This window comes from Buteo buteo, chromosome 7, assembly GCF_964188355.1.
Source record: "Buteo buteo chromosome 7, bButBut1.hap1.1, whole genome shotgun sequence".
In the NCBI taxonomy this organism is placed as follows: domain Eukaryota; kingdom Metazoa; phylum Chordata; class Aves; order Accipitriformes; family Accipitridae; genus Buteo; species Buteo buteo.
The window spans coordinates 34626467-34645864 of NC_134177.1; the positions used below are offsets into that span (position 1 = coordinate 34626467).

A 19398-nucleotide genomic window follows, 5' to 3' on the forward strand; every position below is an offset into this window, starting at 1 on the left:
GGCTCACCTCCCAGCCTTCAGTCCGTCCTGCACACACAAGCATGCATGCTGGGCATGGGGTCCCAGCATGGGGTTGGCATCCCTGGGAAGACGAATAGCTGCAGGAGCCCGGAGTCAGAGACCACCCAGGTCAGAAACGAAAGCCCCAAAAGTGGAGCAGTGTGCTACATCGCCCATCTCAGCCTCCCAATACAGGGGTTCCAAGCTGCAGCCTCGAGTAGCTCCTCTCCCCTGATTTCCTGCAGAGCCTAGAGAAATGTTAAGAAATGCCCAAATTATGAGAAAAAACTCCCACTTCCTTGACTGAATGGTCCATGGCCGAGAGAGTTGGGGCTGTGCAGCCTGGAGAAGAGACGGCTCCGAGGAGACCTTACTGCAGCTGCTCAGGACTTAAAGGGGGCTTAGAGGAAAGAGGGAGAGAGACTTTTGACCAGGGCCTGCACTGACAGGACAAGGGGCAATGGTTTTAAACTGAACGAGGGTGGGATTAGCTTGGACATAGGGAAGAAATGTATGATGAGGGTGGTGAGACACTGGCAAAGGTTGCCCATTGAAGCTGTGGTTGTCCCATCCCTGGAAGTGTTCAAAGTCAGGTTGGACAGGGTTTTGAGCAACCTGGTCTAGTGGAAGATCAGGCAGGGAGATTGGACTAGATGATCTTTGAAGGTTCCTTCTAATCCAAACCATTCCATGACTATGGTGGAGCAGAGCCCTGAGCCTCGCTTTCCCATGTGCCAGGATGATGTCTGAACCACAGACCTTCAAACATGGTGCAAATCTAAACCATGCTGAAATTCATGGCCCTGGGCCACACAGCACTAATTTGTGGGCACCTCTAGTTTCCTCGGACACTGCAGAAGTAACGTCTTTGCCTGGGAAACATGGGCACACCACAGCCAACACCAAGGACAGCCACCTTGAATTGCCACCTCCCTGCTCTCCCCCTCCCTGCCACTGCCACCCAGCACATGCATTTGAGATGGCAAACAGCTCCTGAAGAGCACAGAGCAGAGCACAGCAGAGTGGAAAGCCCGGTGGGGGTTTCACAGCACTGCTGTCAGCACACAGCAATGTCTCTGGAGTGGTAAAGGAGAGGTTTTTTTCTGGGAAGAGATCTTCTGACTCTCCCCAACACTGCCCAGCTAGAGCAGAGCTCTGCCTGTGCCAGGATCCCTCTGGGGAGGGACAAGGAGAGCTAACCTGCAGAGGGACTTGCTGCTGTCCTGCTTTGCTCTTGCACCTTCCTTTGCTTTGGCTTTGCTATGCCCCAGCAATTCTCCTTTCCACTTGCTCTAGAGACAAACCTTTCTCTTGCCCCAGTTTTGCAGAGGACTGTTTCCCCACTGCCTCAGGCTCAGCCGCAACAGCCTCTCACCACTTGTGCAGGGCCGGGAGAACGCTGGGCTCCGAGCTGGAAGCTGCCTCTGCAGAGGTGATCAGTTAACGTCACCCATGTATTGATTCAGCACTGACTGCGGCATGGGAGAGCAGACTACTCGAGTGGCTTCCCAGACTGAACAGGAGATAAACTATAAACACCCAAATTCCTCTGGCTTCACTGCAGAGCACTTAAAGAAAGTAGGATTTTTACTGAGCTGTACTTGTGTGTAGACCTCCTGCGAAAGCAACAGATCCATGCCTGGATCCCCACCCCTGGGTGCTGAAGAGCAATGCCGGCAGCTCCCGTTGCCTTTATCAGTTTAATTGTTTGCTAAAACACAACCATTGCTGCAGAACAAGGCCTTGCTTCTCTGCTCTGAGACATCTCATTTTCCTCCACATCCTCCAGTACAACCAGTGAGGACAAGGCACTGGAGCTCGCCCTGCAGCGATGCAGATGCAGATCCCACTGCTGGAGCAATGGCTGCATCTTGCTAGGTGCTCTCTCACCAAAGTACCACCAGAAGGTTGGCCAACGTGCAGTAAAAACTACACAGCAACCCTGCATTGTGGGGCAGAAGACAAAGCTTCAGCCCAGAGAAGGCTCATTTTAAGAAGCTACGATAACGAGACATTGCTCATAGCCCTGCACCAACCATGCAGCCATCCTGCAGGTGCCCTGGACCCAACATGCATGCCCTCAACACAGTCTCTGGCAATGCAGATGGTCTGCCTGGCCACCACAGTGTGCCTCGCCCCTGGGGAAATGTCTCCAGCCTGGCTGACCTCTCACCGCACAAGTCCATGGCTGAGCTGGGACAGGCAAGGCTGCTTAAAACACACACATGAACCAAGGAAGCTCAGCACCAGAGTGCTGCAACTGAGCTAGCAAAGCTTAGCATGAGACTGCACTGAACAGGAAGGCAATTTATTCAATAAAAAAAAATTAAAAATAAAGCTGGTTTCACTCCCTCCTGGATTCACTCATTTTCTTGTGCCCCAAACTCACATGCATCACAAGACACATGGCCAGCAGCGCTTGTGTGTGACACGTCCTACAGGTCCCCCTCATCTCCTGGGCTCTTTGTCACTGGTGGCCACAGAGGGGTTTGGGATGCACCTTTTGTGCTCACCAGGAGCTGTCAGCTACACTGATCTTCCACTCCACTGACCTTTCCTGCCTCAGGGTCATTAGGCAGCACACCTGATTTACAATTATGGAATGATTTAAATTGCATGGGACCTTCAGAGGCCCTCTAACTCCTGTCCTGGAGTAAGCTGCCAAATAGTTTTCCACCCTAAGCCTTCTTAGAAGCTGCATTTATCCATGCTGGCATCTCAGTGACTTTTTGGGTTAGGTGCCATCAACCCACGCCAGTCTTGTATCCCTTCTTCTGTCATTCCCTCTGCTGCTTCCACGTGTACACTTCCCATTCAATTTATCTAACTGTTTCTCACCTCTTCCTACAGGCAACACACACTCGTGAGCAGCGGTCCCCAGACTCACCGCTTTTGAAGCACAAAGTGAGAGGACAAAGAAATGCTTGTGCCATTTCCCAAGCCATAAACATTTCAACAAGACCTCTGTAGCAAGGACCAACCAAATGAACACTGCAGAGCACAGAGAACAGTCCAGAGAACCACAAACCACGTGTGGGAAGTTGGAGACGAGGGGACCTGTGGTCTGAGCAGGCACCTGGGGTCACCCCAGCGAGACCCCCACGACAGCCTGATGCACAGTATTTTGCAGGACAGAAGTGACTCTTTCAGCCTATACACGAGCCAGTGGCTTTAGTCCAGGCAGCTGTGGAGGGGACAGTGCTAAAGTCAGATCCCACAGCAGGGTGCAGCAGCACCCAGGAGTCAGCCATGGCTTAGGCACACAACTGTCAGTGGATGGCCTGATCCTGCCATCAGGACCTAATCACCCTCGTACAGCAGGGACAGGTTCACCCATCCTCAGCTCAGGTCTGCTGGAGCAACACCCTGGTGTCCCCAAAGGCAGCAGTACGGGAGGGAGAAGCCAGGTCAAACCCCACACTTGAGGCTTCCCCACTGCACCCATGGCCTGGGGCAACACCACAAAGCCAACACAACACCTCTCTAGAAAAGCCTTGGAGGGAGCTGCTCCATAGAGGGTGATACGCAGATGATGGGAAGTTCTCATCAAACAGTTCATGAAATCAAGCCTCTGATTTTCCTTCTGGCAGATGGAGGATCCAAAGCCATAAAACATCATGTTCTTTAACAATCACTTCCCCATGAGAATTAATGCACATTTTCAGCCCATTACTGAGTAGTACGGCCAAGTTATACCACCTCTAAATGAAACAGTTCTTTGCTTTGTACACTTTCTGGAGATGAGTAATCTCCTCTGTCTAGTGCCTTTTCATCAAGCTAAACCAATTCAGCTTTTAGAGCTCAGGCCATAGCTGACAATGGACAGACTCAATAAAAAAATGCCATGGTCACACAACACAAGATGCCAACCCAGCACAAATTCACTTTTTTTTGGATCCACTTTCCTCTAAGACCTGGAGTTAATAAAGTGTTTGTGGGTACAATGTCAGGTGCCACCTACTCTCCCACTCCAGTCAGCACGAAGTCTTGCACTTATACTGGGGCTAAGGTGCCACGGCGTGCCTATGCCTGATCTGGATAAATTTGCACTGCTGGCTGATCCAACAGAGGCCACTAGAGCCATGGCCTTGGTCTCTCCTGTCTCCATCCTGACATACTCTGCAATCCTGGGATGTCCAAGACATAGCTCTGACTTCAGAAAATGACTAAAAAACCCCATGTCCTATTTTCACAAAGTACAGATTCTTTAGGAACTGAAGCCCTAGTTTCAAAAGCAGCTGGAGACCATGGGTAACCTTGTCTTATGAGACCTCAGGTCATCAGTGGTCAAACGCTTCTGAGTTAACCTGAGACCTGTGAAGATTTTGCAGGCTGTATGAGGGGTGTATGAGGCTCAGTTACCTCCCCTGTCCCCAGCTCCCCCTCAGCATCCCTTCCCTCGGCACTCCCCTGGTGCTTTGCACTGCCTTCCCAGGTCGTGCCTGCCTGCTGCCTCCCCAAGGAAATTTTCTTTTGGCACTTTCTGCCAAGTCACTGGCCTTGCCACAACCCCATTGACAGTTGGTGTTCTCAAAGTCTTCCCACTAGCACCCACCGTGGACATCAGAGAGGTGTTTGTGACCTGTCCTCGCTTTCCAGCTGCCTCAGGCCAGGACCCAAGCAGTGCCCAGCAGGGACATCTGCAGCAGAGCTTCCCACTGCAATCAGCTGCTCAGGAGAGAGAAAAGCCTCACTACAAGACACTCCAAAACTTCCTCCATCAAATATTTCTAAGCTATTTCTTGACTTTGGGGGGGTGGGAGGGGAAGTAGAATTGGAGGATAATTCAGGCTGGAAGGGACTTCAGGAGGTCATGCAGCCCAACCTCCAGCTCAAAGCAGGGCCGGTGACTTCTAGTTTCTAGTGAGTGCTGTTGGACCCACAGACAAGCCCCACGTCCCTCAATCTCCATCTCTTGCAGAGCCACCATGCTCTGCCCCACCTTGGCTGCAGACAGAAGTGTGAACAGCACGACTATTCATCACAACTGAGCATAACGCAGCCTGAGGACCACCTGGGCCAAAGAGAGGGAGGTGGACCCCATCTCTACCTCTACCCCTGGATAACTCTGCTAAGAAGCCCATCAAAAGAAGGTGCTACTTACTGGTTGTTTCATGGGAACAAGAGGAAGAGTTGTGACAGCCCTTCAAGGGTCTAACATTTCCTGGACTGCAAAGCCAGATCGATGCCTGGTGGAGGGGCAACCACAACCCCAACAGGGAAGAACATTTCCAGCAGGCTGCAGGCCTGCACAGTACTTGCTGAAAGACACCCGTCTTCTTAGATTAAGTGAAATTTTAGGTGAGTTACCCAGCTGCATCAGTAAGCCTTGGTCTCATTTACGAGCAGCTCAAACATCCTTCCAGGCATTGCAGAAACACACAGAGACTTCAGGTTTCTGAACACATTGCAGGCAAATGTTCTCCCCCCAAAGCTGGCACTTCAGAGGGTATTTTTGCTCCAGTCAAAATCACCTTTAGTGAGATGCTTAACATGGATGTGCACAAACCTACCCTCCTGTTCGTCCATGCAGACACCCAAACTTGCACACACGGATGAAGCTGATGCACACTGCCCTCCCCTCTACAGCTCCCTCTGCACCTACTTATGTCACAGGTCTTTCAGGCTGGCTTTTTCACTGATCTATTCGGAAATGTGCTGTATTACTTTGCCCAGTATTTGCACACCAGAGCTTGACTGCTCTAAAGCCAAGCAAGCCCTCCTCTCCCATCACCTCCTGGGACCCCACAACTGCCTCCAGCTGCTTCTCATCCTCCCCTCCCCAGTGCCACAGGGCAGAGACTCACCTGAGTTTTCCTTATCCGCAGGTCAGCAGATGACCTGTTCAGTCCTTCCTCTTGTTCAATACTCTGCTCAATACCTGGTTGGGGAAGAAGGACACAGATTATTTCATGCTGTTTAGAGAAGGAAAAGGGATCGTTTGGCAAAGGGACTGTAAAAGACTGAAGCCTGTGAATCGAGGAGCATCTGGCACTGAGCAGTCCTGAGCTCCTGACTCTAGCCTGCAATTTAGCCTGGACTGGCAGCAAAGCCCTGTTTCATTACTGCAAAGCACTCAGTGCCTGGCCACTGGCCAAGACTTGGTGCTGTTGAGGGCAGTACCCATCACCCCCAGGCTGGTGAGTGAGGATTTCAATACAAAATTGATGTAATGCTCAGGTCTGATCTCCACACTTTCCAGTATTCAAACAAAATGGAGTGCTGTTCTCCCCTGCTAGGCAGGAGGAGGAAACCCAGAGCTAAAATGTCTCTGCAAAATATCAAAGCTCAAGACTTCTCCAGGGACCCTAAAAATAGCAGGTCTGCCAGCTGCCCAGCCCTGCCCAGGGAGGACCCACCAGGCTGGCAAGAGCACGCTTCATCTTGCTGAACAGTCCTGTGCAGCAAAGCAGAGATTTGCCCCTTTAATTATGCCTAGTAGTGCAACTAAGTGGGATGAATTCCTCACTTGCCCAAAGACCATAAATCACAGCAGGGAGGAGCACTGCCCTGCTCAGCGTCCCACCGTGGTCTGGACAGGGAGAGGGCATGGGGCTGCAGTGCAGGAGGTCTGGCACAGAGCAAGGCAGTGCAAATCTGTTCCTCAAGACCAGGTCGGGACATGCTAATTCAAAAACTTAAATTCAGGGACTTAAAAAGCCTGGAAGAAAGCTCCCAACAGCAGGCTGGCCCAGTGTGCAGAGATACATGTCTCCATGTAGACCACCAGCTGTGAGCTGGTGGCATCCCTTGAGTTTGGCTGAAGACCCCATTCCCAATGCAGATGTTCCACAGCTCTCTGAGCCTGGCTGTCCCCAGCACCTTCCATGTTGCAGTAGGTCTCAGGAGCCCAGCGTGGGACGGGTTCCTCCTGCACCAGGGGCTTTCCATTCCCTGCAGCTGCCCAGTGGCTTCCCATCACCATCCAGTACAGCAGAGCAGAGCGTAGGACACCACCACCATGGTGGGCATCTGTGTTTCTGCTGCATGCTGGTTAGCACTGGTGGCCCCACAGTACCAACTTGCAGAGAGCAGCAGCACTGTAAGGAAGACTGTGGGCCTGGGGAACCCTCTGCAGTGCTGGCAGAGGGTGTCCAACAGCACAGCATGCTCCGGGGAAGTGCTGGAGAACTCTGGCACAAATTCTGCACTCCACCCTATTCTCTCCTGGAATGAGCGTCTGTATCTAGAGCTTATCTGAAAGGTCCCGTCCCACACAGCCAGACGGCCATGGCACTTCTCCTGTGCACCCCCCCTGCTTGCAAGAACACTGGCTGCTGCCTGCCCAGCATATTTCATCAGCAATTGGTCTTCCTCCACACTTGTCATAAATTGTTCCCTGTTCCCAAGGAACAGTATTGGCAAACATTGTACATTTATGATAATTAACGAAATCACATTTTCCCAAGAAGCTGGTAATTAGAATTAGCCACTGCATGAGCAATGCCTGTCCTAAAGAAGTCAATTTGTTGTCAGCAGATGGTGTTTTTGATCAGTCTTAACTGTTTTCTTTCATTGATCATGCTGGCCATGAGGCAATTTGGGACAAAGCACAAGGACTAATCATCTGTTGCTCCAGGTAAATACGATACCAGTGAGTCTTTTCTGGAAGAAGGAAACAGGAATCAGAGCCCATCCTGCAATCCTTCAGGCTCTCAAAGCCCCTTCAAAAACACAGAACAAAACACATATGGAAAAAGATTTTTGTTTTGCACAGGCTAAAAACCCTGTCCCCACCTGGACACCAGAGATCCCAGTATGGGCAGGGAGGGCTCTGGTCCATGGGAAGGGATCCCCTGGTCAATGAAATGGGTAAGCTGGCCCCTAGCTCTCCCTCTGGGGTCTAGCTGGGGTCATACGTCAGGAGGACAGAGGGCAGCAAGGGGACAATGGAGGTACAAGTCTCCTTCTGGCATACACATGGGACATGGTCACGCCAGTGGTGACGAAAACCAGGTTCAGCTGTATCTAAGTCCTCCACGACTACACAGCTCCCAGAAAACCCTGGGATTAGGGAGAATGTTGCTGCCATGGGGGAAGCACCAGCTCCTCTCCCACCTTTCAGAGACAGCCAGGTCTCTGCAACAATCTCAACCAAGTCCCATGCTGATGTCGAAGACCACTGCAGGCAAATCTGAGCCACGCCAGGGTGACCTGTCTCCTGCCTCAAGATGCTGCCATGCTCACTGACACCCTGAATCCCAATCTTGGGCTTTTGGACTCATCCAAGTGCTCCAGCACAACCCCAGCCATCAGTGGGCTGACAGTCATGTTGTTGTCACTCCCTGCTTGTCAAAGAGATTGACTGACTCTTCCAATGGTGGAAACTAATGGTCACGTTGGCCGCACTCTGTCCCTGCACTGCCCAAGGTGGAGGCATGCCAAGACAACAGGGAGTGCTGACGAGACAGGATAACCTTCCCCAAGCCCAACAGCCCCTTTCTTCCCCACCACCTGCCCCATAGAGCCCATGCCTGGAGACAGCAGTGCCTCCTGCACTACACTAGCAGTGTAGCCTGGTCGGGCAGGAGGCATTGCTGCCTGGGGCAGCACCACCAGCAATCCAGCCTGCACTGGGGATGGAAAGGTAAGACCAGCCCAGCGAGAGCTGGATGGGGGCAGCAAGAAGCACAAGCCCCAGGGCAGCATGCCCCATGCCAACACACTGCCAGAAAGCCGGCAGCACCACCCAGCTCAGTCAGAGCCACACAGGGAAGAGGGACCATGGCTCTCCAGATGGGACCCCTTGGTGCTGCACCTGCCTAGGCTGCCTGTGCCAACCTGGCTCACTTGGGAAGAGCCAGCTCTTCTTGGAGGCTTGCAAGTCCCACAGCAGCACCTCTTCAACCACTCAGCCCTGGCAACCCAACCTTTAGCCATGCCGTGGGTTTGCTCAGAGCCGGGGCTTGACGGGAGCCCCCAACACCTGCCAATGCTGGCAGCATGGGACTTGCTCACAGCCCACCAGGTGCTCGTGGGCCCATTCCCTCACCTCTGTCCTGGGAACAGGGCACAAGTGGGCAAATTCACAGAGGGCAAATAAAAGCAGCTAGAGGATACTAGGGGGAGGGAAGGTGACGCCCATCCCCGGGTGATCTGCAAAGCAACAGCAGATGCCACTTCTACCTGTTCCTTCCCCCAGCTCGGCAACCCCTCCCAGTACCAGCTCAGGTTGCCAGTGAACACAAAGACGGGGTTGGGCTATGCTTCTGTAACCTGCCCTTTCCTACCTAGAGCAAACCACCCCAAAACTGTCTTGACCCGAGTCAAACACCAGCTGCTGCCAGCACAGGGTTGAGATGACAGCCAGGGCCCCACAGCATTTCTGGTCATGGGGGACTAGTGGGAAGTGCCGAGCGCTGGGGGAATGGAGCAGGACCCGGGCCAGCAATGCTGCCTGCCTGCTGCATTCCCAGCCCAGCATGGGAGCTGTGGTACCCACTGCCTGGGGCTGCAGGGCAGGAGCACAGCAGGCAGAGCCCCACAGCAGCATCGCTAGCAAATACTCACTCTTTAGCTTGGAGCGCACTTTGTTCGCCGTCTTCTTTATGTCAGACATCAGCTCTTCCAGCTCTTCCTTCGTTTCTGGGGAGAAAGGAAAGAGCAAACAAACACAGACCTTAGAGACACGGCTAAAATCTGCTGCCCGTCCCCATAGCATGTGGAGACCAGAGCTGCGAGCACTCCTACCTCCAGACAGGGAGCACTTCCACCCCACGTACCGCATTGGATTCTCCTCACAGTCCTGAGCCGGGGAATAACCCTGCTGCTAGTCAGGCAAGCAGGGAGCCGGGGAGCCGTTCTGCAGGACCCCCTACCCTAACCTGCCCCATATGCAGCACTCTGCAGAAAGTGCAAGGGAAGGGATACACAATGCACAGTGCTGGTTCCTGTAGTGGAGAAAACCACTGCTGGACACCAAACAACTTCTGCTCTGCTCACCAAGGGCTGATCTCCCAAGCCCCTGCCACGACAGCCAGCCCTCCCCAGGGCATTAACGAAAGGTCACATCTTCCACCAGCATCCCCTGACTAACAGCCAGTGTGTGTGTGTGTTCACGCCCCAGCCTGAATTTGCTGCTTTTGGCAGAAAAGTAGGGGTTGAAGTGGCCAGAAACCCCCTCAGTGCCACAACCCACATCTCAGGAATGACTCTGAGCAGCCCAGCAGTGGCGGGAGGGTATAAAGCAATTCTTGTATTTCAATGGGCAGGGGCAGAGGAGGTGCAAATAAAAGCAAGAATAAGCAAGTCCCTTCCTCCCTGGCCCCACAGGCATCCCACGCATGCCTGTGTGACCTGCATGTGGCTCCCACCAGAAGAGCCCTGCCGAGCACAGAGCCTGTCGGTGAGTCTCAGCATCTCCCAGAGTCGCCTCCCCAAGACTGTGAGGGCTTTCACAAGAGTTTCCCAGGCTGTAAGGACTATTGACTCGGCTAGAGAGAGGAGGAAACTACAGCATATGCCACACTCGAGAGATGTAAATCAGCTGGGGAAGTTCCAAGCCCTGCCTGAATGATGGGATCTGGCATGGGGCTATGTGCCCTCACTCCCATGTGCAAACACCAGGAATCAGCTGAGATCACCGCCACTGACAGCACAACCATTGCAACACCTCTGGGCACTCGTGTCTTGTAAGACTCTTCTCTGCATTACAGCAGTATCTCCAAGACCCAAGCTGTGCTCTGCCAGCCCGGATCGGAATGAAGCTCCTTTATCAGCCCTGCAGAGGGCCGATATCGGTGAGGGATATTGGTGGGTGACAACTGGGGCATCAACCGGCAATGTGGGCTTGCAGCCCAGAAAGCCAAGCAGCTCCTGGGCTGCATCACCAGCAGCGTGGCCAGCAGGTCGAGCGAGGGGATGCTCCCCCTCTGCTCCGCTCTCCTCAGACCCCCCTGGAGCACTGCGACCAGCTCTGGGGTCCTCAGCACAAGACACACGTGGACCTGCTAGAGTGGGTCCAGAGGAGGTCACCAAAATGGTCCAAGGGCTGGGACACCTCTGCTATGGAGAAAGGCTGAGAGAGTTGGGGCTGTGCAGCCTGGGGCAGAGACGGCTCTGGGGAGACCTTACTGCAGCTGCTCAGGACTTAAAGGGGGCTTATAGGAAAGAGGGAGAGAGACTTTTGACCAGGGCCTGCACTGACCGGACAGGGGGCAATGGTTTTAAACTGAATGAGGATGGGGTTAGCTTGGACATAGGGAAGAAATGTTGTACGATGAGGGTGGTGAGACACTGGCAGAGGTTGCCCATTGAAGCTGGGGCTGCCCCATCCCTGGAAGTGTTTGAGGTCAGGTTGGACGGGGCTTTGAGCAACCCGATCTAGTTGGGAGATGTCCCTGCCCCTGGCAGGGGGGTTGGACTAGATGATCTCTGAAGGTCCCGTCCAACCCAAACCACTCTGTGAGTCTGTGATCTCAGCCAGGTTCCTATCCCAGAAACCAGAGTGTCCTTGAAGGACCTGAGATGTGCAGGTGTGCCCCTCGCCACCCTGTGCTTCAGAAACTGCCAGACCCTCTGAGCACAGCAGCAGGGCTGGAATGGGGGGCACAGCACGTGTGCCCAGCACGCAGGTACCCATCTGTGCTCTGCCTGTGCAGCCCTTCATGCTGTGCACCTGCAAAAAGGCTAGGTGGTACGAAACTCCTTGTGTTCACCCACGGGCTTGGGGCAGCCCAGCTGGCTTGCCAAGGACATAACTGTGCCCCAGCTGTGGGACCAGCCAAGCCCAAAACTCAGCAGTAACACCACCACATTGCAGTATCTCAAAATCCAGATACTAAAGAAAGTACAAACCACCTCCCATTCAAATACAATTTCTCAGAAATGCTGCCACCCTAATGCTCCCTCTTGATTTTGATGAGATCAAGACTTACTTAATTAAATAAAACTTTGTTTAATAGACTCTACGCACATTAACTGAGTCATTTCAATGGCTGTGGTAGCTCTGATGCTGTATGCTCTCAGCTGCCAGTCACAGGCATAATTAGAAAATCATGATGATGGGAATGTGCTGCGGGAAGGTCATATTCTGTCGACGGTTGTACACATTTCTGACTCAGAGCTAAGATCTTCAGTACTATTGGGAAAAGGAGAAAATGAACACGTCTGCGAATACATCCACCCCAGGCAAGCCAAGACAGCAGCCTCACCAGGGGGAAGCGGTACAATTATGTATTTGCTAGAGAAGAAGCACAAATGCAGAGAAAGGAAGAGGACATTTTCAGTTGCAGTTCTCATTTAAGTGACTAATTATTTTTTTTCCCATTCTTGAAAGACCTTGTATTTAATAAAGAAACAAACCAGCCTGGGCTGAGTAACTCCCTGCACCTGGACGGGCTGGGGCAAGCTGACAGGGAAGCGGACAAAAACTCAGGAGTGTGGGAGACAACAGGCTGCCACGAAGATGGGGACAGTCTGAGAGCTGGGCTTGTTCACCTGGGAAGGGAAACATGAAGGGGGTTCCTACTGCTGCCTATGACTCCCCAGCAGGAGGGTGGAGAGAAGCTGGAGCCAGACCTCCTGCTGGTCCTTGGAGGTCACCTTCAGCTGCTTGCTGAAGCTTGGATGTGCACAGGGACAGGACAAGCAGTGATGGACCAAGCTGGGACACACAAAATTCAAATTACGTATTAGGAAAAAAAATTGTCATCATGAAGGCAGCCAAACACTGGAGCCAGAGAGGTTGTGGGAAGTCCATCCTTAAGGATATTCAGCATGTGGCTGGGTGAAGGCCTGAGCAACCTGATCTAATGGAGCTGCTGGAGGGTACTGGACCAGGGACCTCCAAGGTCCTTTCCCACCCATATCCACCTTTGATCTTATAAAACAATTTCACATAACTCGCTGCTATGTACTTTCCCTTCTCCCTGTCAATTCAGGCTGAGGGATACACTGCAGTGATGCTATCACTGGGGACACACATGGCAAGCGGTGAGCGTGGGTGAGCATTGCCCCGAGCTGGCCACTCAGGAAGGGGACAGGACCACACGGATGTATGGAGGGACACAAGACATCAGCAGCTATGGTGCCTTCCCTTAAAATATTTCCAACTGAGCAGCAGGGAGAAAACACTCCTTCTGGCTGGCTTTGAGTCACAGGATGTGTGAGGATTACTTGGCGACCTGGCAGGCACAGGCTTCCCAGACAATTATTTTCACATCCATGGCGTCTGTTTAAGTAACTCACTCCAATCTATTTAACCGTTCATGGCGAGTAACATTCAGCAACAGGAAGCTGAAGCACCACAACATCCATCACCGCCGCTACAGCTGGAGTCACCCCAGTGAGCAGAGCAGCGCTAAAGGGCAAGATGTGATGTTTAAGAGGACGGGCCAGGCTCCCCACATCCTACAGCCAACCTGGGATGTCTGCTCCGCTCCTGCTGGCGCTGAGCACAGCAGGGGAGCAGGGATGCCCCCATGGCCACCAGCACATGTGTGGGGCTGTGTCCCTAGTCCCCCCTGGGAGGGGGGAGGAGGCTTTGGTCTGGGGTCAAGCCTTACACCCCTGAGAAGCCCCAGGTCTGCTGTGACCTGCCCTGGAGGGGAGCCCAGGCAGCACAGGGGAGGCAGGGGTGCAGGAAGCAGTAGGAGCTCTTTCTCCTCCCTCTGCCAACAGCAAACGGGGCACCTGGGCAAATGCCCAGCCGAAGCTGGTAACACCATTCAGCTCCAGCACAGCTTCAGCTGCTTGGGAAAGAGGAAAAACTGATTCCCTCGTGCTTCCCTTCCCCGCAGCTCTCTGAGGTCGCAAAAGCATCCCCCATGCAACAGGGAAGGGGGCAAACACAAGGAACCGGTGCCCAGAGCTGCCCCGTAGGATGCTCCTCAGGGCTGGGGGGGGGCACTCCTGCCTGCAGCCAAACACTCAGCATTGCCATTCACCACTGTCAATAAAGGAGAAGGGAAAAAGTCTCCAAACCGGCCAGCAGCGAGCAGGAGGACAGCAGCAGGCAGGCACCAGACCTCCACCCTTCACAGTTAACTGCAGGCGACTGACGCCCGCCCACCGCAGCACGCCTGAGCACCACTGTGACGGTGACTGCACACACTACAGTTCTCAGCCCTCGAAGCTTCCTCACTCACTTGTTCAGATTAATAAACCTTCACCTCTTTGCGACCTGCAATTCTTTACTGACACCAACCAACCAATGTAATAAAGAAAAGTACAATTTCAAACTAATTCATAACTGAGTTACCTGACAAAGCTGTGAAGAAGGATCTTTTTGGCAAAGAGTTAGCTCTTTCAATAAAAAATTAAAGAAGATCCTGACCACAGTTCTTCCAAGGAAATTATACACCTTTCTTGCCTTAAAAATTTTCTTCTGTCTCTCGCAGGTTACCATTGATGTGCCTGTTTATCTTGGCACTTAAATTTACAAAATGTAGGGTATTTTTTAAAGGTAAATGCAAAGAGGAAGCACAGGCTTGGCAGCCCCACAAGCTACCTGATCTCTGGGAGCAAACCATAAGGAATCCTTCCTAGGGATCTACGGAATTGGTTGAAACATTTTCCATAGTGTTTCATGGCCTTAAAGTAATAAAAATGAAACCTGTTTAAAAACCACCAGGGAAGAGATTGGCTAGAAAGACTGTTCCAGCCCCAAGCTGGGAACTACTGACCACTCAGCCTCACCTCCACACCTGGTAAGGTCACGGGGCAGATCCTCCTGGAAGATGTGTCAAAACATATGTATGACAGGGAGGTGATGAGAGACAGCCAACACGGCTTCACCAAGGGCAAATTGTGCCTGACTAAGCTGGTGGTCTTCTACAATGGAGTGACTGCATCAGTGGACAACAGAAGAACTACAAATGTCATCTACCTGGGAAGGGGTGGCATCCAGAGGGACCTGGACAAGCTGGAGGAGTGGGCTCATGCGAACCTCAAGAACTTCAACCAGGCCAAGGGCAAGGTCCTGCACCTGGGTCAGGGCAATCCCCACGACCAACACAGACTGGGGGATGGATGGATGGATGGATGGATGGAGGGAGGGCAGCCCTGCAGAGAAGGACTTTCCAGCTGAAGTCCCATTTGCCAAAAGAGATCCAGGATATCAATGACCTCTAAGCAGTCCTTCAGTTCCCAAAGGCTGATGTTACTTCTTGGAAACAGAGCTCAGAGTCTGACATTGCAACTAATTCATTCAAGCTAAGTAAAACAAGAAGAAAAAAATTAGATGCTTGGTTTGCAAGGCACTGACCCAACTCTTTCCTAATTTTCTAGAATTTTTTTCAACTCTGACCAATGCAACCATTTGCAGCATGTACGACAGAATGGGGGAGCACACAGAAGGGTGAGCAGGAGAGAGCTGCGTGACTGCTGCCCCAAGCAGAGCCAGGATTGTCCCTTCCATGCAGAATCAACACAAGGAGCTCCAGCTGCTTGCTGAGCTGCAGAAATAGGACACAGCGATGCTGTCCATCTGCCTTCACCAGGAGCGAGAGCATGGGAGGCATCCGGTACCATCGTGAGAGGCCAGCAGCCCTGGGATTTTTAACTTCCAGCATGCCAGGAGGGACAAATCCTGCTTGAGCTGCAGCAAGGAGAGATGCTGCCAGGGTTCAATGTCAGTGCAAAATGTCACAAGGCTTTTACACAGGAGCAGAACAGAGATGATGCACAAAAGTGTCTGAAAAGCTCTTACAGATCCCCTGGGACTAAGGGCGCTCCCCGAAATGCCTTGTCTGTACCATCTGGCTGTGTTTGGAGGTCATCCACAATGGATTAAAACTGTAGCTTTTGACTTTTTAAGACATTAAAAAAGGAAGCAGGTGAGATGTTTAACTGATGTTTCTATTACATATTTTTAGGAAATTAAAAGCTGGTTATCAGTAACACCAGTGGGACTGTGCTTATAAAATGCCCTTTTATATTAGCGATGATGGATCCTGTTTCACACATCCTGGAAACCCAGCATGGTCCTCACAGGCTGCTAGTCCAGCCAGGCAAAGGCGCTGAGCTGCAGTCACTGAGAAGTGCAGAGTCCGAGTCCACTGGCCAGACACTGGGAGTTTTGCACCAAGAACTGGGCTTGCAATGGTGGAGTGGCCATGAGCAGCCTTGCATCCAGGAGTGCAGCATGCAAAGCCCTTTCACAGCCTGTTGATGAGCTGGCCGATGGCTGAGCTACCCGCTAGGGTGTTCTCATCCTGGCTGTCCTCCTCTGACTGCTCTTGCTGATCTGGGCTGGCCTCAGAGCTGGGAGGCAAATCTCAGGATGAAAGGAGAGCCATGCTATGCATTAACTGTTTCTCATCCAGCCACACTTGTTGGTTGCTTATAATCCAGCAGCACTAATGATGGGATCAAAGTTTGCTCGCAACAAAGCATTTTGGTTTGGGGATGAACCTGTGCAAAAGGTGGAGGATACAGAGACGGTGCAGCGCAGTGCCTCATTCCAGTTTCTCTTTTTTCGGAGAAAGTGTTGAGATTTCTTTTTTTTTCCAATTACTCACACTAAAACAACAGTTTGCAGATGGTGATGAAGAGCTAGGCATGAAGAGGAGCCATGTAAATGCCATAACCCTGCCTGAATATTCGCGTGAGCTCAAATCCAACTTGTGCAACAACATGGCTCCCAAGATCTGCTACCTGTTCTGCCTGCAGCGGGCTCATGGAGCCACCTGCAATCACAGCCATGGAAGGAACAGTTTGCATTCAGCAGCAAACCTAGTGGGACTTGCAGCTTGCCTCCGGCATCCCCAGCCTGTCATGTCCCACACTGGTACTCCAGCTTACAGCTCCACTGGAGCTGCTGTTTCGAAAGCAGGAGGTCGCTGAGATGATGGGAAAGAGCAACTGCTCAAAGCAGGGGGAGTTTAGGAGATCTTTTAATTAATTTTTCAGCAATAATTACAGACCCTGAGTTACGATGAAAGCTGAGAGTGTAGCTCTGTTTGCACAGCTATGAGGTCCTGCTAATACGTGGCTCAAAGCAGGCAAACAGCCCAATGAAAGCACAGTAGTTTTGCACAGGACCGATCCAGTGGGCACTGCGTGGGCGAGGGCAGGCGGCTGCAGCCAGCACCCCTGGGGACTCATCCTGGCCCATGACAGAGCTGCCTCCACAAAGGGCACCCAATTAAGATAGCAAAATGTATGTGAATGAATGGCTTTGGATGGCTGCTCCCACCAGCTGCAAATGTACCCATTTGTCAGAGATCTCCAGCCCTGGCTGTTTTACAGTATCACCCACAAGGTTTTGGGGTGCCCACCACTCCAGGAGCAATTAGCTGGCTGACAAGCAAATCACTCCTTCCCTTACCATGGCCTCCTCCTGTTTTCTTCCCAGCACCCCGTCTTCCCCATGGCTCCCCTCTGAGCCTCTCAGTCCACCCCCCATTAGCTCCAGGGTGGCACTAAATGCCATCATGAGTTGCACTCCTCGAGCACCCTGTCCCTTTGCCGCCCGCTCCCATCCCGCTCAGGACCACACGCAAACCCCAGGGAGCTCCAGGATGGATGCAGGGTGCGGTGGCACGGCAGTGCTGGGGCTCATGGGGAGCAAAGCTAGCCCAGCCCTTCCGCAGGCACTCAGCGGGCAGAGGTACCAAGTAAAGCTGCTCAGATTTATTTTTACAACAGCAAACCGCATTAATTGTCTTACCCTCCTTTAATTCTCTTGATAGAATTCCACTTCAAATACTCCATTATTTTGCCCAGAAGCAAGGTCGGGTTAATCAGTCAATAATTACCCAGCTCATTCCCTCTCTCTTTCTTTAAAAAAGTGACGCTGTGCTACCTCCCAAGCTCCTGATGCTCATCAGGTATGTGGAGACTTATTGGAAATCAACATTAATGGCAGAGGCACCATCTTACTCAGCTCTTGGAAAACTTCCTGATCAATAACTTCAGGTAGACACAATCCAGCAGTGTCTATTTTTGGTACCAACTGTTTAGCAACAATCCGAATTACTGTTGGAACATATGAATATAATCATCATAAGATACATCACGTGTTTTCTCAAACACTCAAAAAAAGCATTTCCCAAATCTTTCTGTCCTTTCCGCATTATTCTCCCATTTACCATTATTAATGCACCAAAACAGCTGAGAGGTTTCTGCTCTTCTTTAAACATGTCACAAAGAATTCAGACCGTCCTTTGGGCTGGTGCTTGCTGGGTTTTCCAGCTCTGTGAAACTCCTAGCTCCAGTTTCTGTGCCACTGGGAGAGAGAGAGAGTGGGAAAATACTCTCCTCCTCCCCACCACATACGGGAAAACAGACGAATGTAAATCAACGACAAGTAAAACTCCAAAAGTAGGAGTCACAGAAAAGTGGAAAGAATCTCAAAAGGATGCAGTGAGAATATAGTTCTTTAAATTTATTCTGTGCGTACATGATATAAAGGATCAAGTCATGACCATCCGCACCAAAGCTTCTTGCTTTTAATCTTTTACTCAGTTCCCCCTTATCTCCTGAGACAGAAAGGGAATTAAGCCCCTTCGGCTCAGGTACGCCATGTTTTCATGATGGGACGATTTGCTTCTCATTTCTACCAACCTCAAGGCCATTGTGCTGATGTCCAGCCAGCCCCAGCACTGAGACCTGAACACCAGCAGTGCTGCTGCAGAGGGGGTCCTCCCCAGCCCAGGCTGTAGCGAGGATATTTAACACTTCAGTGATGCAAATCTTTCTTCCAGGTCTGAGCAACATGAACTAGGCTGAATTTGGGATCACAAACAAGCAATTGCAATTCTCTGGTTTATTAATTGGTTTTATAACAGAGATGTCTGGGGCAATTAAATAATTCTTTTTTGTCCCGTGCTTCAATCATAGGATCACAGACTCACAGAGTGGTTTGGGTTGGAAGGGACCTTCAAAGATGATCCAGTCCAACCCCCCTGCCAGGGGCAGGGACATCTCCCAGTGGATCAGGTTGCTCAAAGCCCCATCCAACCTGACCTCAAACACTTCCAGGGATGGGGCAGCCACAGCTTCAATGGGCAACCTCTGCCAGTGTCTTACCATCCTCATCGTACAACATTTCTTCCCTATGTCCAAGCTAACCCCATCCTCGTTCAGTTTAAAACCATTGCCCCTTGTCCTGTTGGTGCAGGCCCTGGTCAAAAGTCTCTCTCCCTCTTTCCTATAAGCCCCCTTTAAGTCCTGAGCAGCCGCAGTAAGGTCTCCCCAGAGTCATCTCTTCTCCAGGCTGCACAGCCCCAACTCTCTCAGCTTTTCCCCATAGCAGAGGTGTCCCAGCCCTCAGACCATTTTGGTGGCCTCCTCTGGACCCGCTCTAGCAGGTCCACGTGTATCTTGTGCTGGGGACCCCAGAGCTGGTCGCAGTGCTCTGGGGGGATCTGAGGAGAGCGGAGCAGAGGGGGAGCATCCCTTCCTTCGACCTGCTGGCCACACTGCTGGTGATGCAGCCCAGGAGCTGCTTGGCTT

The 19398-nt window shown here is 51.9% G+C and overlaps 1 protein-coding gene across 2 annotated transcripts in view; it reads right to left on the reverse strand.

Moving 5' to 3' along the window:
* STX1A (syntaxin 1A) overlaps window positions 1–19398 on the reverse strand; it is a 114216-nt gene that overhangs the window by 21027 nt on the left and 73791 nt on the right. For both annotated transcript variants that reach the window (XR_012651039.1, XM_075032345.1), the window contains 2 exons: window positions 9511–9585; window positions 5808–5881 (listed from right to left, as the gene is read on the reverse strand). Coding sequence is in view for 1 of the 2 variants with exons in the window: in XM_075032345.1 (XP_074888446.1) it covers window positions 5808–5881; window positions 9511–9585 (149 nt within the window). In the remaining variant the exon portion in view is untranslated. The remainder of the gene's footprint in view (window positions 1–5807; window positions 5882–9510; window positions 9586–19398) is intronic.